Source organism: Prinia subflava, chromosome 7 (genome assembly GCF_021018805.1).
Source record: "Prinia subflava isolate CZ2003 ecotype Zambia chromosome 7, Cam_Psub_1.2, whole genome shotgun sequence".
NCBI classification, from domain to species: Eukaryota; Metazoa; Chordata; class Aves; order Passeriformes; family Cisticolidae; genus Prinia; species Prinia subflava.
In genome coordinates this window covers 22,120,592-22,146,113 of record NC_086253.1, presented here as the reverse complement: position 1 = coordinate 22,146,113, position 25,522 = coordinate 22,120,592, and the positions used below count along the sequence as shown (strand labels likewise).

General features: G+C 39.1%; 1 protein-coding gene across 1 annotated transcript; it reads right to left on the bottom strand.

Annotated features, from left to right (window-relative positions):
- Nucleotides 1–6,351: 6,351 nt before the first annotated feature.
- On the bottom strand, nt 6,352–24,886 carry PGM2 (phosphoglucomutase 2). Its single transcript, XM_063401755.1, has 14 exons — nt 24,728–24,886; nt 20,375–20,542; nt 19,432–19,538; nt 18,994–19,078; nt 17,744–17,827; nt 17,001–17,194; nt 15,678–15,867; nt 14,927–15,024; nt 12,305–12,485; nt 12,119–12,212; nt 10,959–11,088; nt 8,265–8,454; nt 7,510–7,643; nt 6,352–6,754 (listed from the first exon to the last, which is right to left on the bottom strand). The coding sequence occupies exons 1-14, from the start codon at nt 24,797–24,799 to the stop codon at nt 6,652–6,654; spliced, it is 1,830 nt and encodes a 609-aa protein (XP_063257825.1). The 5' UTR covers nt 24,800–24,886; the 3' UTR covers nt 6,352–6,651.
- Between the last annotated feature and the right edge of the window lie 636 nt (nt 24,887–25,522).

Sequence of the window (25,522 nt, the reverse complement as noted above, 5' to 3'; positions counted from 1 at the left end):
TGATCTGTCGCGGTAAACGTGTCGTTGTCGCCTTGCGGTAGTGAGCCTGGCGGATGGCAGCGTCAGCTGAAGCGGCGAGAGAAGTTTGATCACAGAACTGGAGCTAGCCCGGCTCACGAGCTCTGGAGCTGTCGAGTCCCCACTCGGCTGTGGGCCCAGCCCTGGCCGAAGGGCAGCCTGTCGAGAGCTCACCTGAGTCACCTCGACGGCTTCCTCCAAGAAACCACACTTGCATATTCATAAAGTCAGTCTAAGAGGACGTGGTCTTCCCGTTGCCAGAAAGGATAAGGCATTGATGGATCCGGGGACTTACTATACCTCTCTGCAAGTGGAGAGGATTAAGGCACCCTACATCACCGCTGTGCAAACCACTTTTGCACTCAGTAATTTCAAGTCTTCTTGGCAGTAGGACCACTGATTTACTTACTTTTAAGCCTGTACACATTTGTAGAATCAGAACTTTCTAAAGGAAATCTGCTCTGTTCTGATGAGGGAAACAGCCAAATTGTTAAATGCAAGCAAAATGTTGTCCCAGATTACAAAAAACAAGTCAGATTTTGGTATCCAAGCACATCCTCTAAGTACAAAGTGTAGATACACACATAGATACAAAGTGCATTGTGTCTCCATGACCTTTGGCATATAGGCGTACTTCCATAGCACTGCTGGCAAAGTGCATTGAGGTATGCAAGCAGCAGTTCACCCACAGAGCTTGTTCCCAGTCTGTGCTCAGGTCATGGTTTGCTGCTTCCACTTCAGATGTGGGAATAAGTACAAGTACCTCTTGCTTTTCAGTGACATCTTTATGGTTCTTGGAAAGAGGAATGTCGTCTCCTTGCAATCAGTGCCTGTCTTAGTTTTTAAACCATCACAGCTAAGGACAATGCTCTTACTCCAGTCATCACCCAATATCAGTACCTTAGTCAAGTATGCCCTTTTGCTCATTGTAAGCCTGGCTGAGCATTATAATGCCTCTGGTGACCATGCTCTAGCAGAAGGTGAACTGCAATTCCCACCCAGACAGCTCTGGCACTTCAGCTGAGGTTCATGCATTCCCAAATTACCACCTGATGATCTTAGGAAGACTTTTTATACTGACTCACTGCTGCCTTTCAAAATGTAATGAAACAGATAAGAATCCTACAAGACTATTTCTTGCTTCTTGGAAAATCCTTGAACAACAACAGAAGTCAATACAAGAGCACCACAATTAGAAATACTTTCTTCTTTCTCCACTGATACTGGAGAAGAATTCAGCCTCAGAATGTTCAGCCTACATGCAATGAAAGTTACCTAATCATCACCTTTCAGGCTACATTGGACAGCATTCCTTCTCTGCTTCATGATGAAACAGTTACTTACATAGGGAAAACAAACAAACAGCCACAAACAAACACCACGATGAGAGGTTTATGTTCCAGTCCCTAAAAATTAAACCCTTCTATGTGTTCCAGGGACTGGAATTCCAGTATTCATGTGCAAGCTATGAGCACCAGACTTTCTAATGATTTTCTATTTTCTGAAAGAGTAGATCTCTGCTCTTTTTTCCTTCACAGGTTAGATTTTCTTTACAGTAGCCTACTAACTAAAACATATACTACCACATTAACTTCCTCAGACTGAGAAGGAAAATCAAGCTCTGCTTTCCACATCCTGCAAACATGATGTAATACCAGTTTAACCATTTTCTCTTTGTCTAGTCATGTTCTAAAAAAATGCAAGGAAAACCCCACCAGTGTCTTTGGTACAGAATCTGAATATACAGCCTTGTATGAGGCATTCTGTGAGACCATGTAGGTAATGAAACTTCTTTTGTAGGTTAAGGACCAGAAGTATCTACTCACTTGGTCCCAGATGGGGTAGGATTGTAGATCAATATAAATTTAGGGTGAATGTGCCAGCCCATGAGTGAGGGCAGAACTTGCTGTTGTACCCTTTGAAGTACCATGAGGCAAACAGGAAGTTTCCACCCAAGATGCTTTCAGAGTTCAAGTTGCTCCATAGTTGGGCAGCAGCTGAGCAATAATGTTCTTGGATTGTGAATTTGAATGCAGGCACCTATACTGTGTTTCAGTTGCCTTGTAAGCTTCTGTTCTTTTCCCTCTATGTCACCCATAATGATGATTTTCTATTGTTATTATATAAAACAGTCTTTTTTGGTGACTTGTGTCATGTAAATTTGTTTAGTGCATCATTAAGGGATGTTACTGTTTTGCAGTGGTTTGGCTTAGGGAGCTCTGGATGAAGTACTATGTAATTATCCAATGGCATTTTATCTCCAGATGCTATTCATGTATAGTCTCAATTCATAAACAAAATTTGCATAACTGCTATTACAGCACATTTACCTACTGCATATGCTGTAGGAATACATGACAATGACATTAATTAGTGATTATCTTAATAGACAAGAGACTTTCTATTATTACTGATGAGTAGTCAAGAGGGAGTTGAGCTACTGTTACAGATCCTGTCTGCTGCTGTCTGTATTTTTGAGCATTTCAGATGTCATGATTAATCCCCTTCTCTCTTTCATTCCCATACATACACTTGAAAATTACTTACAAGTGTTTATGTGAGTATTTTAAGCTTTTCCTTTTGTTTGGAAGCTGCTGTTTCAATGCAATCATCTATATTACAGTTCATTTAGGTGGGTGTCATCCCATTATTCACAATGTTCTGATGGTGCATGACCTCATTTCAGTTACCTGGCAATTGCTATACAGCAGAGTGATGTTGGTTTCTACTTGGAAGTTGATCAGAAATACTAACCTTGATGAATGTGTAACTTATATAGTGCAAAAATGTACTGGGAAGGAAAGCAATTCAACATAATTACCTCTGATTAGTTTTGTACTTAGAAAACTTTTATTGGTGATTATTTTTATTTACAATTAATTAGATATACGTATGGCATCCATACATATGGCATCTTCAGCCTCAGAATCCTAAAAATTCCCAAGCTTGTTAAATACTTATGCTGGTGGTTAACTACTGTTAATTTAATATCATTTTAATGTTGCTAATGATTGTTAATCAAGGACATAGGATTTGCTTGTTGGTGGTGCGTGAAAAACCCATGGGTTAAAAGGATTAGCAAGGAGAAAAAATTTACAGAAAATTTGTAGGTGAATCAATTATACATTTAAGCACGCACTTGTACAATATGAAAAATTGCTTAAATATAATAAATCTGATTTTAGAATGAATTCCAGTTATCCTTGTATGATTTGTTGTATACAGCAAAATTATCAAATAAATCCTTCTGCAACTCAGGTACAATACTTGAGTATCATAACAATACTTTTACATAACATGCTGTGGACTAAGTTCATAGCCTATAAGGAAGATGAAATGTATTTACTTCCTTCCAGTCAAACTGTTTCAATCAATCCCTGAATTTTAATTTATTCAGTAAATCTTATGAAACTGGGATTTGTAAAAAACCTTAATAACCTTCAAGTGAAGTCCACTGGTCTACTCTTAAAGCATTTCTGTTTTGGGGCTTTATTTTGGCAGAGTTTTGAATACTATGCTAATTCTTCTCAGTCTTTCCCTCTAGCCCCATAGGCCTGGTCCCCTACTGGATCAATGTTTACAACTGTCACTGGAATTGTGTTTTCATCTGTTATAAAAAGCAGGCTCATTATACATGGTTTTGGTAATATAGGGATGTGTCTTTCTCTAGAAATAGCCAAGAATTCCCTTACACCTGAGTTCAGCCCGGGCTGCGAGCACTCTATATTCCAGTCATGGCAAAGAGTGCTTGCAGCAATTCCCATTTCTGGATAAAATGCTAATGCACCTGCTCCCAGTTCAAGGCTGCTTTTTTACAAATTACATTTGTCTGTGTCTTAATGTCTATCTTGGGATTAATAGGGCCTAAGTAGGCTTCATTATCTTACACAACACTTCAGTGGAAGAATTAGACCAGCTCAGAAGAAAGTGTAGCTTAACACCCATTCTTGCATTCTTAACATCCCACTTGCAATACTAACTTCTCTCTTTGCTATACTGTTGCTGCCTTTGTTTTGATTATTTATTTCAGTTCCAGATCCTCTTTCTCTGATGCAAGACAAGGTTAGTACAGACTTTAGCAATAACAAGTTTTTTCTTGTAATTTTGTAGTTAGTTGTAAATGCTTAAGCAACTTGATAAATCACTGTTGGTTTGGCTTTTTTTTTTTCCTTTTTTTTTTCTTCTTTTCTTTTTTCTTCTTTTTTTTTTCCTGGGCTCCCCCCACTAAATTGTGAACTTCGGTCTCCAACAGAGAAAGGAATGGAGCAAGTAAATTCCTTGACCTTAGGAAGACAGAATGATAAAGATTAGGTCATTACCCTATGTCTGTACTGTTTCTGAGGATGCTCCAAAACCATCCTAAGGATGTTTTAGTATACATGAGTGCATTGCAGGTCTCACTTTCAGAATTTTAACATTAGCAAAATCCAAATCCAGGTTTGGCACATAAAGGCACATGTAAAATATGCTCTCTAGTCTATGGAGATGTTAGGATAAATACAAAAAATAATTCAGGACCTGTAATCCTGTCCTCAGGCCTTCCCCATGAATTCAGTAAAGCATCCTTTATCATATTCTGTACCCAAAGAAATGCAAGCCCTCTCAATAAAAATGAAAGCAAAAGGACTGATGGAATGGTTTTGGTCTGAAGGTCCCCTTTAAAAATCACCTAGTTCAACTTCCCTACATGAAGCAGGGACAGTTTCCACCACATCAGACTGCTCAAAGCTGCAGCCAACCTGGCCTTGAACACTTTCAGGTATCCAACGGCTTTGCTGGGCAACTTGTTCCCGTGTCTCACCCCCCTCAGTATAAAAAAAAAAATCTTTCCTTGTATCCAGTTTAAAACTGTTTCCTCTTGTCCTGTCACTACAGTCTCTGGTAAAAAATTGTGTTTCTTATATGCCCTTTATATATTGAAAAGTCTCAGCCTCTTCTACAGGCTGAGCAACTCCAGCTCTCTCAGCCTTTTTTCCCAGCACAGGTATTCTAACCCTCTGACTGTTTTCATGACCTTCATCTGGACCTACTCTAACGGGTTCATGTCATTCTTCTGCTGGGATGCAGTACTCCACGTGGGGTTTCACAAGAGCAGTGGAGGGAGAGAATCACCCCCCCTGTCAAAGCCCAAGGCTGCAGGCTTGCAGGGACCCACAAAGCTTCTCCAGCCCTGGGTGTAGCTCATCAATGTCCAAACTGAAGGCACTGCCCCAGCCTCCCTCCTGAAGAACCATTCCTCTGTCTGTGCCTTCAAGCAAGGAGGAAGCCACTAAGAAGCAGATCCTGCCTGGTGGGACAGTGCTTTTTATCATGCCACTGTCCCCCCTTACACAACCGGCTCAGGCATGAAAGCTCTTCTCCAGAAAAGGGACATTCACATGGAGGCTTGAAGGTATTCATCCCTTCTGATGGGCCATAACTCACAAAACTAGGCTGACTAGAGAGGCAGCTGTCATGTCTTAGAAGGTGTCATAAACCACCAAGTATCCTTGAAGCACTCCCAGGCTCATTTGTGAGGCCTCTCACCACAGGACTACACATGATCTGCAGTGGTACATCAGACTGTGTAAAACTTCCTCTCCTCCCACTCCCCCCAGGGCTGCCTCCCTGCACCCAGCTGCACAACTGCTGCAATCTTCAAGTTGCACTGAAAATAATAAGCACAGAGGACTTGAATTCTGGGAGGATAATCAAGCTGAGAAGTTTTGCAGTTATAAGAGGTATGTAGCTATGGTTGTGACTATTACGGCTGATATCCAAAGCAAGTACTGAAAATGCAGAAAAGCCCCATATTAAGGTCAACTGGCAACCTCCAAAAAACCCTCTCAGGCTTTGCAAGCACAGACAAGAACACGCAATGAAATGGAAACTTCTGCTCTGAATTAGACATGCAGAGTTATGCACCAAGGCATGGCAGCAAACAGTGTGAGAGGCTCTAAAACAGGGCTATGCATTGAACTAATCATGCTTAGTTGAGTGGGGCAACAAAAAGGTGCTGTATGTAAATATACCATCAGAATGGATTCATGGTGTTCAAAGACAGTTTAGAACATTTTGTATCTCCAGCCCAGAATATGAAACATAGTCCCACAGCAAATAGATATTCAGGAAATTTGCTGTGAGTTTCTTGTTTATTATTTCTTAGGCCAAAATTCCTAAGAAAGATCACTAGTTCTGAATCATCTGCCTCAAGTTTGTCAAAGTCTCACTACAGGCTTTAAATACTTCCTGTTAAGAGAAGAACTTGCTTTGCAAATCAAAACCTAGACAAAATTGCACAGTGTTATCAGATTATATCCACACAAAAGAAATAAGTCACCACAAAACAGGCTGTTTCAGATATCAGAATATTACTTATATTTAATTAAAACAAGTTTTGATTTAAATATATTTGCAGTCAATTTTTGGTTCATAAAGCCTTTAGTTTAGCTGATTGGATTTTTTTGGTTGATTAAGGGTAAAGGTACTTTCCTTCCAAAATAAGATACTAGAGCCAAGAGTACCCAAAATAACTCTTAAAAGCTGAAGTGTTTGTAGTCAGAGTTCTCAGATGTTTGGTCCAAAAAACCTCAACTTTTTAAATAATGCACTTCTAATGCTGCAAAAGCCAATCAAGGTAGTAATTTTGCTATTTTACTCAGTCTTCCGTTGAAGTTTGTTTTTTTCTGGTTGAAAGAAGTGTTTTTCAAGAGCGTTGACCAACTCATCTAGCTCCTTTTTCAGCTGTTCAACATCACTGGAAAACAAAAATCACACAAATACAGAAAACAGTGAAACAATGGAAAAGCTAAAATGTATATTTTTAGTATGAGGAATTTTAAAATCTGTTGCATTGCTTTAGACAAGCATTTTCTATTAATGCTAAAAGTATACATATTTGATTTCTTATCGCAATGCACTGATGTTCACTTTCAACTGGTACACATGAAGACTATGAAGAAACATAACCCCACAATATCATCTGAAGCAGAATGGCCAATCTGAGTTCAGAAGACCTTCTATTACTCAACGTGATTAGAAGTATATTTATACTTGTAACAGTATTCTTAGATGACTTTTCAGCTGTGAAAAAGTTTATTTCATTATATAAGTTAATAATTATTTATCTTTAAGACTGTATGGCTTCCAAAGGTACTACTTAAGGATACAATTACTAAATATAAAAAGTTTGAAATATATTAGAACACTTTATATTTGATTTAATAACTTTAAAGCAACTAAGTATGCAAAAAAAGAGGTGAAAATATTTGCATTTATTTAAGGCAGAATGTTTTTCCTGATATTGTTTACATTGAATGCAAAACTGAGTTTGAAGAAATTTCAGTGACAAGAATGTGTCAACAAATTTTGCAGAGTTGAAGCTTTACACAAATATATTCACTAAAATGACTTCAGTAATATTGACTGTGGAGAGATCTTATTTCACTAAAACAATACCAAAAAGCCACAGAGAGTCTGTTACACCAAATGTACTGCTGTAAGTGACAATACCTCTTTCCAGGGGGTGCACAAAGTTCAGAATAGTATTTGATCTTTGGTTCCGTCCCACTGGTTCTCATTGTGGCCACTCCTCCATTAGCAAAAGTGAACGTTATCATTTGGCTGCTTTTACTAGTAGGAAGTATCTAGAAATATTCAGAATATTAAAAAAAAAAAACAAAACCTGAAAAGAGACTATATATAAACCCATCACTTGATGTTAGATAATATGATAAAAGAATCAGCTAGAATCATAGTTTAGTTCTGTTTTCTTCAACACTGTGGTCTTGAGACCACAAGGACCACCTTGCCCTCAGCCTGGAATCTGGCTGAACTGCATCACTGCTAGGTAGCTCATTTCCAATCTAGACAATTCTTTTACTGCTAGAAGTTGAGTTGTCATGGCATTTCCCAGGAGGAAAGGAAATGGAGATTGTGGAAAAATATAGAATCCAAAGCCACATCTTAACAGAGAGTTGAACTTGCACTCACAAGAAAACAATGCAGATTGCTGCAGCAAGGCTGCAAGATCCTCCTACCACCCTCTACAAACTCTCATCCTGGAGAGAAAAATACACCACAAAACCCAAAAAAACCCCTTGCATCCCCTTGGCTTCCCTTCCTCTCACCAAGGCAAAACAATCATCACCAATCTAACTTATTTTATGAATCAGTACGTAAGTATGTTTGCTGTTTCTCCATAGAACGTTTTATGTATGTGTATATGCATCACACATGATTTACACGTAATTTAGAAAGATACTTACAGCCTTTTGATCTGGCTGGCTGCTGTCATACCCAGTAGTTAGATCCCTTATTCCAGAAACTTTAAATCTACCACAAGACTTTGGGTATGTGTTTTTTCCATCAAAATTTCTAAGGTTGTCAAAAAGCTGTTGAATAACTTTAGGATCATGGCAGATGAAATAGGAAGCTTTGGTAATATGGAAGCCATATCTGTGAAGACACAATATTAGTGAATCCAAGAAGCAATATTCTAAAAGTTGTACACCAGACACATTATACAACCTTCCAAAAAGCAACACTCTGTACTCATGCTCACCCAACTGAAGCATCAGTTCATGCCTTTACAATTTTACAAATGTCTAAACAGCTTAATTATCCCATTTTACATACTTTAAAGCAACTTCTGTGGAGATGCCTTTTATTTTTAATGATGAAAACTGAGAAAGTTTACAGCAAAACCAGAAGAAAAAAAAGATACCATTATTGGCTTGAAGAGCCACCATACGAAGGGAAGAGACTACATCTAATAGCTTCTTCGAGTGGATTCCAGCTGATCTTTTCTAAGTAAAACAAATTCTAAACTGCTCTCTCCAATCACACTTCATAAAGTGTTTCTACTCTCCCAATAAAGTGTTTTTACTAAACCAGTCTGTTCTGAATGTCGTCTCTCTACCTCCCCTGTTTGCCAGGGAATGTGATGCATCAAAGATAAATGACCTGGTAACACTGACTTTTCAAAATAGCATGTTGCTGGAAAGCATACAAGCCTTGACTGGTTGTTCAAGTGAACTCTTGCTATAAATCAAGATTTGACAAATATCCTTGATGGCAGTGAAAATCTGAGGGGCTGAATCTTCATTAGTACGAGGATGTTCACGCTAGAAATCTGAATGTCTTCTTAAATAGGGTCATGTTTATACTTAAATGGACATCTTGAAGGTTAATAGTAGTTTAATTAGTCTTAAGAATTCAGTAAGGGAATTAACAAAACCAATCCTGTGTCTGAAAGAAGTGAAAGCCTATTAGGACCATGTCCTTTTCCTGATCTGCATTTACTTCAAGACAGATTCCACTTCTACATTTCCAAAGTACAAAATAGAGTTTCTTCTGCTTCAAGTGTAACTCACAAGGCAAATCTGACAAAAAAGTGAAGTACTAAGAAGTAGAAAGCAGCAACTCTATATTAGCCACAAACAAAAATCAAACACATACAAACCAGCTCCCCAAAACAAGAACCCTCCTTCCAGCTCGTTATCCAACAATAGGGCAATTTAGTGGGGCAGATTTGTATCCTTCTTTCTAGCTGTAGCTTTGCCACAAAGAGGGACTATGTGCAGTGACATCTTATAGACTGCTTTCATGCTAAAGCAGCTCTGAGTCCTCTGCAGTGGCTATATACACAGCAGCACTGTGGCACAGCTCAATTCCATCCAGTCAAATATTTTCAGGTCAATCTAAAGCAGGTGTTTACTGCATTAGTATTTAAAAAATAATAAAAAACCCTCAAGCCAGAGGTTGAATATTCAATTCTTGAATATGCACTTCCAGCTAGGAGCATTTAAGGGAATTCTCCCATCAGATGCTGTATTTGCCACTCTAGGTATGAATTCCTCTTTCATGCTTTTATATCACACAATTTATCTATGCAGTGTAAGCAAGTCTTTGCCACTTGATTCCTTCCTAAAGAGACAATGCAACAAGCATGGCCAGTGCTGCACACAAATGAGAACTCAGGACTGGCAAAACAAGCAGCACAAAGGCTGGAGTTTACCATGAGTTTCTTTGCACGTTCCCACTCCCTTGTTAGTGTCTATGAGACATGAAGAGCTGGAGAGAATCAAACAGCCAGTGCTGCTCCCTCCCTTAAAACAAACAACCAAAAACCTCCACAAAGACCACTCCCTGCCCCATGAAGTCCAATCTTCATCTTTGCTATTGATTTCTTTGAACACATTAAAAAAGAACAAAAGAAAAAGTAGTGCCTCATATTAAAAGCACTCAGGGGGATACCCAGCTCCATACAGCCAAGAGTAATGGGCAGTCACAGCACTTCTGCATAATCAGCTCAAATCTCATTAATCAGGAGCAGAAAGAGAAAAGGACAACCAAAACTCAACAACAATAATCTATTAAAAAAAAAAAAAAAGAATAATACAATATAAGCCTATCTTTAGAGCCAACTAGAATGAATTTAATCATAAGTAGCTCTGCAAGGACAGAAGCAAGCTGGCTTCTATGCATAACATAAATAAGGCAGAGCTACTTAGACCCATTCTGTCATCAACATTTTTGTGTGTCTGCCTCATTTAAGCAGTAAGATGCACTATAATCTCTACAGCTCAGCAATACAGCTAGACAAAAACCTGCCCAATCTTCTGTAAAAGGATCTGTAAAAGGAGAACTTCCCAAAAGGAAAAAAACCTTTCAGACAAGTGAAGAAAAACATCACAAAGATCTCATTAATTAACAGAGAATTAGTAAGGTAGTTATTACTATATTTAAAATACCTTAAAACAACACAAAGTCATAAATATATTCATGTCTACAAGGCAGGAACACTTTCTGGAAGATTACTATTAGCACAGAATTGTCTTAATAGTACAACAATCCACATTTTATTTCTTTATAAACTATAGGTTGCTATTGAGCCCCTATTAATCCCAATATGTGAAATTGAGAAAATCTGAAAAATAAAAAATTAAAATTGAACTCACTCATCATAGACAGCTTTCAGCTGCTGAGACAAAGACAAATTCCTGGTTGCCAAAAAGCTGGCCATCTCTGCAGTTATAACAGCAGCACTGACACCATCTTTGTCCAGAACAGCAGGACAACACATATATCCTAAACAACGAACATTAGATATAATTTGACACATTTTTAACAGGAAATAGGATGAGGAGGGAAGGTTAGCCAACATCTTTGAAAGGAGAAACGCACACTACCAAAAGTAGAAAAATTGTATCTTTTAATCAGTGTTAATTTTGATAGCAAGGTATTTAACAGGATTTCAAGACAGATTTGCATCATATCAGTGCCATATGCTCCCAGGTCCTTATGAGCTTTCTAGAAAGAGAAATGCCACACAATGCAAGTATAGCATTGTCCCAAACGTGATTACCTTATACGGTTGTGTAAGGTAACACTGATAATCATCTGTGAAATTAGTCACATTTTCTCTGTTTTGCAGGTACTAAGATAATTAAATAGCATTATAGTTTTACAATTTTCTCTGCATTCTTAACTTTCATTTGTGGCTTTCAACCATGGCTTTCCAGTTTACAAATGTAATTTGGAGTAGTTTTTACTTTATTTTATTCCCATTTACACTGACTTTAAACCTGTCAGGTAAAAAACCCTCAACTTCAAGGCTGAAAAATGTGTTTGTTTCCTTTTTTTTTAATAGTTTATGCAGAATTTGCAATCCAAATCTGCATAGCCACGCTACTGTATTTGTCCTAGCTCACACCCTTTGTGCTGAGCAGAGATACAAAGGTTTTAACAACTAGAATCAATTAGCCAAATAGATAATTTTCTGTTACTCACAGGAAATATACCCATTATATTGAGGACACCCTTATGTTGCCATTTTTACATTTTCCTTCATTACTGAGACACTAACAGAGTGCTGGCAGAGGTTGCCCAGAGAAACTGTAGAACTCCTTCCTAGGAGATATTCAAGAACCATCTGGGCCCAGTCCTGTGTGATGTGCCCCAGGATGCCCTGCTTGAGCAGGAAGGTTGGACCAAATAACCTCCAGCAGTCCCTTCCAACCCTACCCATTCTGTGATTCTCTGCAATTCTGTCACTTTTTGCAGTGGTTCTATTTTCACTATTTTGCAAGACATGAAAACATAACATTCTGCCTTTTACCTATAGCTTCTTCAAATGCAAAAAGAACAGCTTTCCCTTGGTCCATGAGCTGCTTGGCACGGTTGCCCATCCACTTGAAACCTGTTAGTGTTTCCTACAGCAGTGAGGAGAAATCAAAGGCATTAAAAAGAAAAGCAGTGTTTTACTAATACAAGAACATAGAATAATGTGTAACATGTTGCTTACCTCAAAGTGAAAACCTTCCTTTAGTGCAATTGCTCTCAGGATTTTGGAAGAAACAGTACTGGATAACATGTAGACATCTTTAATGGCACGCGTATCCCTACTGTTATTTTTCCAGCAAGTGAAGATCCACCAGCCTAAAAGAGCTCCCAGTTCATTTCCAGAAAACACTTTCCATTCACCACTAGAGGCAAAAAAATATTAGAAAATACATGAATTCAAAGAATAATACAGGGGGCAAAAAAAATCTATTGGTTCTTCTATAAATGAATATTAACAAATAAAGTACTGCCAAGTAACAGTAACAAGGTATCATGTGCTCATAATGAACAAACAAAAAAATTCCTCCCCCAAAGCATTCTGAAATTGTTACCTTTCTTCTCCATCATATACTTAAGTTTTTGCAGTTATCTAAAGATGAAACAGTGATATTTCCAACATATTTTAAGTAAAACAAAAATGTTCATCATACAAATTATAAACTCGGTGTTTAAGACAAGCACAAAGACACAAAAATACAGTTCTCAAGTGATCAGTATTTTTAGTTGACCTAGTGACAAATACTTTTAATTTAATCACAAATACATCCATTAGTCATTGGGAAGATTGGAAAAAAAAATCTTAAGTGGGTAAAAAAGATTAATATTGATGTGTTGCTAGAACAGGGAAAAAAAGGAAGAAAAAAGGAAGGACAAATGTCAAAATTGTCAAAAAAATTCCCAGTCACAAAAGGGGACAGAGACACTTCCAAACTGACAAAACCAAGACCTACAGAAACAGTACCTGTTGTGAAAGAGAAGCAGACTCAGTCTCCTGCATTTATTGATGCCAACAGGCACAAAGCAATGCACAGCAGCAACTTAGTGTAAGAGTGCTGAGAGAGTGTGCTCTAGCAGGAGGTTCTGTCAAAGAAGAAGTACAGAGACTGTAGAAGCCTATATTAATAACTGATTAGTTATGAAAAGCTACGGCAGAAGTCTGAGAAGAGGCAGGACTGAAGTTAGGAGACAGCTAAGACTGGCCAAACAACGAGCACAGAGGCAGCAGAATGAGAGCACCATGCTCTCACTGGTAATGGACACAATAAAATAACACCCCTCCTCAAGTTTCTGGTAGCTCAAAGTTTTCAGACAAAAAGCACGAGTGATTTTGCATTCTTGTTTTAACCCATCATAACTAGCATAATCTGAAACTTTTTATACCTTCTCCTCAATGCTGTATTGCCAACTGGCACAGGCTGGCACAGACCAAAACCACTGAAATATGAACCTTCCAACTAACACTGTCCGAGACAGCAGTGTCCACATAAAATCATTTTCTTCCAAAGGCAGAGAAACCTCCTTAGTTCATGCTGTGAGGATAATGAGCCTTTAAAAGCACCCCAAATCCCCACTTTTAAAGCTACTACTTTAGCTTTTTTCGTTATCTGTTGAGCAAAACGGGTATTTGCACTGTCACCTTTTACTGAACTTTTGAAATTTGTCTGACTGATACAGATTCAACTATTTAATTCATCCACAACAGCTGAGGATACCCATCATATCCCCATATCATCCCTTAGGTACCAAAGACTGTTGCCATAAATTTACATCCCTCTTCTGGCTCTCATGCATAGGAAATTCATATATGCTAGCCCAGGAGCAGATTTTTTTTTTCTGCTCTTCTCTAAACTGAAAACCTTGAAGGATTGACAGTTTCTAACTGCTCAGATTAGTTTCTGCTTTATCAAGGTAGATCAAGGAGAAACACTACTCTTTGTAGATATGATACCAAGTGCTTGAACTTCAGCTTTCTTTTATTCATCAGATAAAACCACAATACAGAAATAGAAACAATTGGAGAAGTGCAGAATATCAGAGAGCATGAAATAAGGGGATAGCCATATTGAGTCAGAACTATAGGTTACATTTCACAAATATGAACAATTCATGGTAAGCCCCTGACTGAGCAAGTTTATCTTTTGTGATCCCTTTCTTTGACTGGGTATGCAAAGATAAATAATGCACATATAGGTGGTTCTTGAAGGGGAGAGTACCAATGACTACACCAAGAAGTACCAAACTGTGAAAAACCTTAAAGTGAAATGCAATTATGTAACATTACGTAAATAAGTGGGAAACTGAGCAAGAGAAGCACAAATCATCTAATGATGAGTAAAATGTTTGGTTTAACAGGATTTGAGAAAGAATACACTCATACTAAAAGAGATTATCAGGGAACTATACAGATTCTCCCGAATCCAAGTTATTGTTTAATAAACCTAGAATGAAAAATATTTGTCATTCTTATGTGAAAAAAATCCAACTGAAAACCTACCTTTGAAAAGGTAACAACACAGCAGAGCACAGTAACAACAACTGACATGCTTCTATGCATGCCTAAACGACAAGAAGTGTCAGCTATTTATTCAGGCTTCTGTACACTGTCTAATATTGATCATTATTTTATATCCTACCCCTCCTGTGGTCTGCTTCATACAGTCTTCTCATATTTCTGTGTGTTTTCAATCCAAAAATTACTACTGTGACTATTCTTTCTCTGCAACACAAGTAGCAAGAGTTTCCCAAATGAGCCTAACCTTGGGAGTAAAAGATGTCAATGGTTCTCATTACTTTATTACCATACCTCTCTTGTTTTTCTGCCACTGCCAGTCGATCAGCATCAGGATCATTTGCTAAAATGATTCTTGCCCCATCTTTTTCAGCCAAAGCAAAAGACAATGTCTGGAAAAGTGGCAAGCAGGACCAGATGAGCATTAATATTCCCAAATACTATTTTCACGTTCTTTATAGGTTTCAAGTAATTTTCCCAATTTATTTAACCTCAAACACCCAAAATCATTATGTGTCTCTCAAAAACCCCAAAAATTTCTAGCCTGGCAGCAGAAGAATATAGTCAGGACATTTAACTTTACCTACATCATTCCACTTTTGTAGCCCAACTTAAAATCTACCTAGATTTACTGGAATCCTTCAGTAACAAAGTCTAACAGAAATAGTAGCAGAAACTCTAACTACCTGTCAGGACTTCTGCCCCCTCCTGGTGTTGTGTCGGAACAAAAGAGTAGAAGCCTTCCTAAAACAACTTAGAAGATTTTTATTATTATTTTATTTTTTAAGCTAACTATCACTTTATCCCATGAGCAGATCCTGCCCATTCTGTTAGAGCACAAAGTAGTAAAAAGTTATAGCTAACTCAGTTGAACCTGACTGCTTCAAAGAGGGTTATGTCAATGAAAGGACACCAGCTAACTCTTCACTAAATGTAAGGCTATGAAACAGATTAAAAATAGACCTCCAAACAATATCTGTAGCTGTGACTTCTGGCAAAAAGAACACTGAAAGACATTACAACTATTAAAAAAAAATCTATTTACCAGAACACCTTTGCCTTCTTCAGGATTTGGATACTTCACTGTAGGAAAGTCTGGATCAGGATCTTTCTGCTCCAGAACAGCAAAAGGAGGGCTAAGGTCAAATGCCTTGAATGCCAACTGCACAAATTTATGTCCTACGCCATGCACAGAAGTATGAACAAATTTCAGGTTTGTTTCCTTGTTTATATTCCTGAAATAAAACAGGTTAACAGTAAACTTGGACATGAAAGATGTTCTGCACAAAACTGACTATGTTTGGAAACAGATACAACTCAGTATTCTATATCGCTGTTAAAATTATCAATTAAAGGAGGTCAGATTTTAAAAGCAATGACTTGAAAATCAGCTTAGCCTAATTTTTTAACAATATGAGTCACTCTTGGCATCCAATATCCTGCTATGTGCAAACCACCGGAGTAAGAAAGACAGTACACTCTACACACCCCAAAGAAGGTGAGTGAAAAACAAATACAACTGACTAAAGAGACGACTCATCCCCAACTCTAGCATTTACACCACCCCCAAAGACTCTGAACACAGAGAGTCAACAGCAGTCTGCCCAATTTCAGCACACTCATTTTTAGGAAGTAAAAGGTGTTGGGCATACCTAAAATCATGCAAACTCCTAAGGAGACATTTAATTCCAGTTCTGAAAAAGCAGTTTAATAGCCCCAGCTTTCCAGTAACTCCTGACTGTTTTTAGCAAGAGTAAGAACATGGTTATTGGTGGTTAAATTTTTTACATAAAATAAGCAGATATAAAAGATTGATATTCATTTACTATATAAATCAATTCTAACTGTTAATCACTAAGAGAAACATCTACTTAATTTTGCTGAGTAAAGATTTTACTGAGCAAGTGATAGAAATAGGCTGTTGTAAGGCACTCAAGGCTACCAGGAGCAAAAGCAAGGCTGGAACAACAGAGCAAGAACTTCTTTGTCCAGAATTGACTTAACAACCTGGTTCACTGTCTTTTTCAGAATCTTGTTTTAAGGCTGGTGGTTGTCCAAGCCAGTTCACCTCCAGCAGCCCCAATCTTGCTATGACACTTGGCCGATGCATGGCCATGAAAACACAGGGAAGATGGTATCCCCAGAAATTTGCTCACTTTACTGGGTCAGACTTCTGCCAGGACAGCCTTATGAACTGACTTACTACACCTCCACACAGCTGCCAGTGCTACCACAGAAGGTGACAAAAAGGCACAGGCAGAACTGGGTCATGGCAGGACTGTGGCCACTCACTTCCATCAATTTAAACTGCCCTGCTAACACACTACATGGGATATCCTGTATTCTTAAAGGAATTAACACCAGTCACCTGTAAAAGCACTGTTTCTGTATGTCTTTGAAATACTCCTTATTGACCATGGCATATGGATCATGAAGTAGTGGGCTGCTGTCAATCACTTTGTCATCCCAAGCCTGAGGCCACGGTTCTTGGTTCTCCTCAATTGCCTGAGAAATTCCTTTGTCATGAGGGGAAATGATCTGAGCACCGTTTTCCCAGTAAACCTAAATCAAAATAGGAAAGTGAGTATTTGATCATTAATCTTGTAAGATAGTTTTGGTTTTTGTTGGTTAAAGTGCAGTACATTCACTACAGTATTACAGTAAATTAGGCCTAGGTATACCCAAAATAATCTGTTCATATTCTCAGTGTTTCTTCTCACACCCCATTTTTTATTCTATTAAAAAAAAAAAGCAGTTTAATTTTATCAAAAGATATCAAGATCCATAATGAAACACAAAAAAGGCCCAGTCATTTACTAACAAAATTCCATTTTTGTGTGTTGGAAACAGTCGGTATATGACTGCCCAGCTACTGAATGACCGGTGCACAGGCAGTTCATCTGTGTTTTTTTAAATGGACAGTAGATCACAATGGCATCCTGCTTTCTAGAGCAAAGATTTTAATTATATTATCAGTTTAACATGATACTAGCTTTAAATACATAGAAGAGATAAGAGAGATAGAGACTAGTAATTTAGTCTATACCATGATAGGTATTCGTTTATCTACATGGAAAAAAAAAAGCCAGAAAATAGATTACATTGGAATACCTTGTAACCATTGTCTTGTTTTGGATTATGAGAAGCAGTAACCATAATTCCAGCACAAAGCTTCAGATGAGTTACTGTGTATGGCTGCAACAAGAGAAAGTTACTCAAAGCAGAATGTGCAACATATTATATATTATTTCTTCTCAGGCATACATAATACTTCCATAGTGCTGAATGAAAAGTCAGGATGTGATTCCTACACACCGACTCCCTAAAGCAAAAGCTAAATAGTACTTGCTCCACTAGACTCCATGTGGCACAACTTTAGCCTTGTTTTTTCTCGTGCATTTTTCCATTTATATGTTATTAATGTTGTTCCAGATGCTTTGTGAGTCCCTAGGGCAGGGTATTTCTAGAAGGAAGCCAGATGCACGTGTTGCCTACTGTAGAATGACTTGAGGTACACAAGGCCTTAGAGGGTGCCAAGACTTCTGCAATGACAGAAGTCAGCACGGGGCAGAGAAACGCAGCTCAAGCAGTCTCATCCATTCTGGCTTTTGGGAGCAACCACTCAACTGGGGTTCAGAAGAGAGTTCTTATAAATCAGCTCAAAACAGATGGAATGCATTAAAATAAATTATTCATGAATACAGGTCCTATTTGTGTTTACCCCTGGTTCTTTATTTAATAGTGAAATGCAATCAACTGCAGTTCGTGCAACAACACTTTAAGATGCACTATGAAGAATCTGACCCTAAATCTACAAAAATTGTATAAGAATGCTATGCAGAAAGTCTTTATACCACTGTGTTCTGTTTGCAATGCTCACTGGAGCAACTGGTATAGGAGAAATTACTGCTTTTAGTACAAGGACCAAGAGCAGGGCTTTTCTGCATTGCTCTGGAGACACCTGGTGTTCTGATGGGAGCACAATCCAACATTGTGGACACAATCCAACAACCCTGCTGGCAAAACATCACTGCACTCCAACAGCTTGCTATTTTGGATTCAATACCTGCCCTTGCACCTCCTCCCCTCCAAAAAAACCCAAAACAGAACAAAACAAAAACAAACCAAAAAAACCACCACCACCAACAAAAAAAACCCCAAACAAACCAGGTAAAATTCTTTCGCTATGAATGTTGTAAACTATACATAGCTAAGTAAGTACCCGACTAACTGCAGGAAGAGCTTAATAAGCAAGAACTGGTTTGTGTAGTTATCCTTAATATAAATAATGCAAGATATCTGACAGAAGTTGTGTGTATATAAAGATATAGTACATAAAAAGATATAATAGAAAAACCTACCACAAAGGGAGTTGGTATTATATCAGAGAACAGATAAACCGGAACTCCCTGACTGATGAAGGTATTGGCAGCAAGTCTTGCAAACCTAAACAAGAAGAAAAGATACCTAAGGAATATATTCATTTTCTTACCAATTCTTTCCTAGAAGTCATACCTTTCCCTCCTACCCTAACACAATTACAAAATCCTGACAGCAAACACCACCACTTATCAATATATCTCAATTATTATATACAGACTAAATTTAAATGTGTTCCCTCACTATTCCCAACAAAGCACAGCTCTAACAACTGTCTTGGCATTACCAGTACATAAGAATACTGTAAATCCCACTATTAATTCACTTTACACAAAGAAAATACAGTTGAAGTAGAGACAAATCTATCACAGATCACACAAGGCATCTACAAAATACTAAATACAAAACCTAAGAAGTACCTTTTGCTACTACCTCCACTGGAAAGATCAGCACGAGCATCAAACCCAATCACAACTCCTCTCTTTTTCAGGTCACTGAAATTCTTCTCAAGGTATCTGCAAAATCCCTAAAGACAACAACAATTAACCCAATCTTGATGTTTGATTTATCACAGCATTAAGGTAATTGCTAAGATGCTGATGTCTTAGGAAGCTGAGCACACATAGCATCTCACTGCTGCTCTGGGATTCAGCTTGTCCAGGACCAATAAACACCAAGACATACCAGAAACCTTCAACTCAACATTGCAAACCTGGACAGCATTTAAGTATTTTTTAAAATATCAGAACCAAGTCCAAAAATGAACAGGTAACACAATTAGTCCAAACTGCAGGTTTTGAGAAATGATTCAGCTTATGTGTCACATGAAGAAGAGAACAGCTGGCCAGCATTTCAGGTTTTTAACCAAATCTCCCCCTTAATAATGACATCTCTTTAGCACATGATAGACCACCACTCCAGGCTGCAGTTATTCCAGGTTGTGGATTTTTTCCTCAAGCAGATCTACTTTAGGATCCATGTATTTATACATACCTTCACTGCCTTTATGTAAATCCATGTCCAACACACACCAAGCTTATCCAAACGTTGGCTACCTTTGGGGTCTTTTTGTAGATGTTACAACAGCACTAACTCTAACACTTGAGCTTCACTGCAGCTGTGTATAAATTAAATTGCAAATCAAACACAGAAAGTAACTTCTTTTAATGGTTTATTAGCTTCTCTCTGCTTGTTTTCAGAGATCAGCACTCAGCTAGTAATTATAATTTAAATTACTTCTAAAAACTGGAAGAATAGGAGACAACTTGTACTTCCACAGAATACTCATTTGCTTGCCGTAAATGAGGCCCTTCCATTCATACACACAACTAGTTAAGTGAGATAAAGTGCTGAACACAATACCTGGGTTGTCTGGATAATAGTCAAGTCATTCATGTGGGAAATCCCTGCTCCCATGGCAGCTCTGAGCCCTGCTGTGCCAAACTCCATCCGCGAGCCAAAGTATTTCTGCAGTTCTCCGGCATTTCCTTCCGCAAGCACTTGTTTGACGATTGTGTAAGTTTTTGGATTCTGTTGATACAAAATTCAGATACTCTAAATGAGGTTTTGTTTGTTTTAACAGAACTGACCTTCTGTCTCAATCTCTGGGTTTCAGTAACAAAACATGGCACACAACTTCAAGAACACCAGAACTCCTGCTGTCTTCTTAATTTTAAATCAGTACAACCTCAAGTATTACTTACTTTAGCTTTATCTCCTTAAGTGAACATGCTACCTGGACAGCAATGTGTGTGTATATATATGCATCTCAAAACTTGGGACATTCAATGTTTTCTGTTTTTAAAAACAAAACAAACAAAAAGCAGCACTTCCACAGTTCAGAGATTTTTTCCTTCATCACAACACAAGAACTACACTGAACCTTTAAGCAAGTAAGTTAAGCTAATTATTAACAAATATTTGTTATTTCTATAGCACTATATGTAGAGTTTAAAACAAATTAAATCATAACCTTGTCCCAAGACTGGCTAGCACCAGAGGTAGCAGCAAAACTAAGCAGACTGGGCAAAAGCTAATTTTCAACATATTTGCAGGTAATGCTTGTAAAAATAAGCACAACCTTAGGATGAAAACCTAGAAACTACAGCCAAATTCCTAAATAAAATTATTTGAGAGTGGCAACAAAAAGGCCATGTCAGACCACTTGAAAACAGTGAGGAGTTTCTAACTTTCATTGCTTTTCTTGGTATATTGCTTGCACAGATTCTCTATTGTTAATTACTCTTTTTGTTTCCAGACTTAGAGAATTAGCAAAGTCCTATATGCTGAGCAAAGCCTCAACTTTTCAATACAGTAACATGAGACTTGTGAAGTTCAGTATTTGATTTCTTGAGAACTAATGAGCCAAGAGGACAGGTGGCAGACTCCTGACAACAGCATTCTCTGGAGAGGCAGCAGGTTATTCACTGCACAAGTACACACACTTTACTCTGAGTACAAAGATTATCATTTCCAAAAGGACACAAACTTTGATTTCTAGGCAATCAAATGACCTCATAAAAGTCACAGACTTTACTATTTCCTGGATGACTTAGGTATGCTTATAGCAAGGGAAAGCATATCCTTCTAGGCAAAAAGGAAAACAAAATTTAAATGTAAAGCTAAAGAGCCTTTGGTACTAATGAGCAAACTGCATAATGCAGAATAAACTAAAGAATTAAAAAAAGGAAATCCAGCTTCTTGAGTCAAATATACAATTAGGCACCTCAGAATTACTGATTTCCAGTGCAAAAATTACCAATTTACCAGTCCAAGAATGTTATAACTAACACTTCCTTGTAGGTGGCTTGACAGAATTATCCATTATTATTGAGTAATTACATTCTGTAAGAATACATATAATTCTATGTTGTTGTAGAATATATAGGGCAGCATAACTGAGTTTAGGCTGTTTACAAGTTGACATCAAGTTTTTGCTTTAACATCAGGCCTACATCTCAAAGGTAAAGCCTGAATGACACTGTTTGCATCCAGTTTTGTACACTGCCTAGTCACCTTTTAATTGCTCTGTGTGAGCTTCGTGCACGAGTCATCTCTTAATACTGAAATGAGCATGTTTATAGGCAGATACTACACACATTTCCACAGGTGTTTGACACACTAGAGGCTGTAATGCCAATGCAGAAGGACATCCTGCAGCTCTCACAGCCAAGGAGTTTTTTGTTTGTTGTTGTTGGAGGAATTTCCCAGGTTTGGTACGTGCTGTGAATCTAGAGGGATCCTCCAGTTTTTTAAGGCTGGTTAAATGTACATGTCCAGGTGGCTGCTCACATCTTAAGAGTTTCAGTCCATACAATTTTCTAAAGAAACTTGGTTGCATTAATTTAGTTGTTCCCCACTGCCTGCCTCCACCCCACACCAAGTAATAGTAAAAGCCAGCCCAAGTCTGTTCAATATGGCAGAATGATTTTTCCAGAACTATTGTTATAACTCCTTATGGCTATATTCTCCTAAGAATCTTCCCATTTTTTTTTTGTGGAGAATGTTATGATGCCATTGTACACAGCTAAATAAAAAACTAATCTTGGTTTTGGCTTTTTCTTCTGCTTAAATCAACTCTTCACAGCATCTCTACCAAAGAAGGACCAAATTGTGTCAGGAGGAGGAAGTGCTGGCTTTTGCCTTTCTGACTGGTTCTCTCAGGTTATGCTTTTTCTGCTCTCAAATTAAACCAGATGTGAGTATGGGAGTACCATTTTCTGTGAATACAGTGGCAGCTGATTTAATGCCAACTTAATATCCACTAGCGCAATTAGCTTGAACATCACCTGGTAACACTCGAGTTATTTACTTTAATCTACACTACAGGAAGGCCCAAAGAGTTATCATCAGTAGAGGAGTCCCCACAAGGCTTTAGAGGAGAGGAAAAACTTCTGACTAAGCAGATTTTATTTTTACTAAAACCAGAAGCTACCTTCCATTTTCCATTCATAATTCTATGACTGACAATAGAAAGAATGAAAAATATGTTATTACTGCAATGAGCAGAGTGATGAAAACACCCTGGTAACAAGCTCAAATAATTGTCATGTAGGTAAAGACTTCCAGTTACGTCAGCAGAACCGCCATCAGCCATAAGGGGCTGCTCTTGCAGACAATTATTTTGTAAGAAACATGGGGCTTATCATCATTAAATATTAACCTATCTCTGCATGTCAAAAAGGAACTTTTTTTTTCGTATCAGAGTAAATGGACAAGGGTTATATCTGATTCTTCTGTTGCTCAATAGAAACATGTAACAGCTCCCTGAGAAATTAGAATACCTCATCATTTTTGAGCAATCAGCAATGGGTATTGCACACTAGTCAATTATTACTGAGTCAAAGATGCAAGTGTTAACAGAGGGCTAAACTTTCAAAAGTACAGATGCTATAAATTTCCTGCATTAAATTTCCAGAGGGTTTTACAAAATAATCAGAATAACCAGCTGAAAAGCAAATTATTACACAGAAGACAGGAACATAACTAATGCTGGTCAGGGATGTTATGCAAATAAGAGGCTCTAAAGACAAACTATTTTCTCAAAATTTTTTTTCTTAAACTGTGAAAAAAAGGCACAAAAGCTTATTGTAATTTGACGTGATGCATTAGCATTTCTGAAAAGAGGACTAGTTTGGCACTGCTCTATCATTAATAAAACCAGAACTGGGTAACTGGTCAGTTAAACAGCTGACTGATCTTTAATGAAGAATCACAAGCTCCAGGTACTTCTAATGATGTCCTTTAGAACCCGGAAAGAATATTAAAAACAGAATTATTATTTGTTTCCACTGATATTTTTGAAATAAGCAGAAGATGCCTAACCAAACAGGTATGTGTGCTGCACGAAACTCAGAGGCATTGTTGAGTGCTCAGCCCAGGGGAGTCACGTTAGTGACTGAAGAGGGGTCACAGCCAGTGTGTTCCAATACAGCCAGATGAACAAATTATATGAAGGACAGAAAAAAATGCAAATCAATTGTGCCAAGAGAGGTCTGCATCTCAGTGGGACCTGCAGCAGCAAGCAACTGCATGACTATTTCCAGAACACCATGACTGAAAGATGTTTCTTTTAGGTATGTGGGAAACAGAAACACACAGAAGATTTTACTTCTGCATATAGTGCTGTCAAAACCAATGACAAAGGTAAGTCTCAACAGGAAGGGAAAGAACACCTGAAAAAACCAGGACTGGCAGCTTCTGCCTTCCCAAGTGTTTTTTAAGTGAGCCCACACGTCTTTTGGGATCAATATTTTACTAAGCAAAATTCTGAAGGTACCAGGAGGTTTTTAATACCGAGAGACAAGAAACACGGCAATGTATGCTGGTCTTTAATAATTTAAAGTCCATCAACTGCCCTGCGACTGAAGCGGTTCGGAACAATACAGGCCCTTTTGAAAACGACGTTCAGTGCAGCTGAAAGCCGCACTGAGACACCATCCAAACCTGGGGGTTTCCAAAGGAAAGCGGCGGCTGCTGCTGCAGGTGACCGAGCCGCGGCAGCGAGCGGCAGCGGACCCGCAGCCCACCGCGGGGCGGGAGGGGATGGACGGAGAGGTGGAGGGAGAGCACCCTGTGTCAGAGAGCTCTGAAAGCAGAGCTTTTACCGCACCCCAAACCGGCACAATGCAACAGTCCGGCGCCGCCCCGCGCCTCCTGAGCCGTCTCCAGCCTGCGCCCCCATCGCCGCCCACCCCGCCCTGCCTGGCCCCTCACCTTATCCCAGAGCAGCCACTGCTCGGCCGCCCGGCGGAGCGCGGCATCCCCCGCGGAGCCCCGCGCTGCCATCCCGCCGCCGCTCCCTCCTTCCCTCTTCCGGAGCGCCCGCTGCGCCCCGCCCGCCCGCCGGCCCGCCCCACCTCCGCCCCGCCGCTGCCGGGCCGGGTCAGGGTCGGGGCCGCGGCCGAGGCCACGGCCGGGCAGGGCGGCCCCGCCTCCGTCCTGCTCGCCGGGCCGGGTCGGGGCCCTCGCGTACAGCGGGGTTTTGATAATGTTTCCCCGGGACGCTGAACGCTGTCGGAGCCCCCAGTTCACAGCCCCCGTGGGGCTGCAGCAGCCGGCGCGGGGAGCCCCGGGCAGCCCCCGGCCCCCGCCCCGCGCCCAGCGGAGGAGGAGGAGCGTTCCCAATAACAGCAGGAAAATGAGCTGAACAGCCGCCGCCTCCGCAGCATGGCTGGGCGAGGAAAGGAGCGCTGGCGTTACAAGTCACTTTCCACAGGCATCGGACTAAGACTGAGATTCCTTTGTGTAGTCAAGTTAAATGAGAGATAAGCTCGGGAGCACTCTAATTTGGGATAAAGATGATCTCTAAGGTCCTTTCTGACTGAAAACGTTCTGTGATTCTACGATAAATTTTCATAGAAATAATGACTTGTAGAGATATTTGAAAACCTTTCAAAGTTTATTAGTACATTACATGCATTAGAATGCATGTGAACAAGAGATATGCTACACATCACTTGCAAGATTGTTCATGCACATCCTTCTGATACTCACTACTGATCAGTAAAA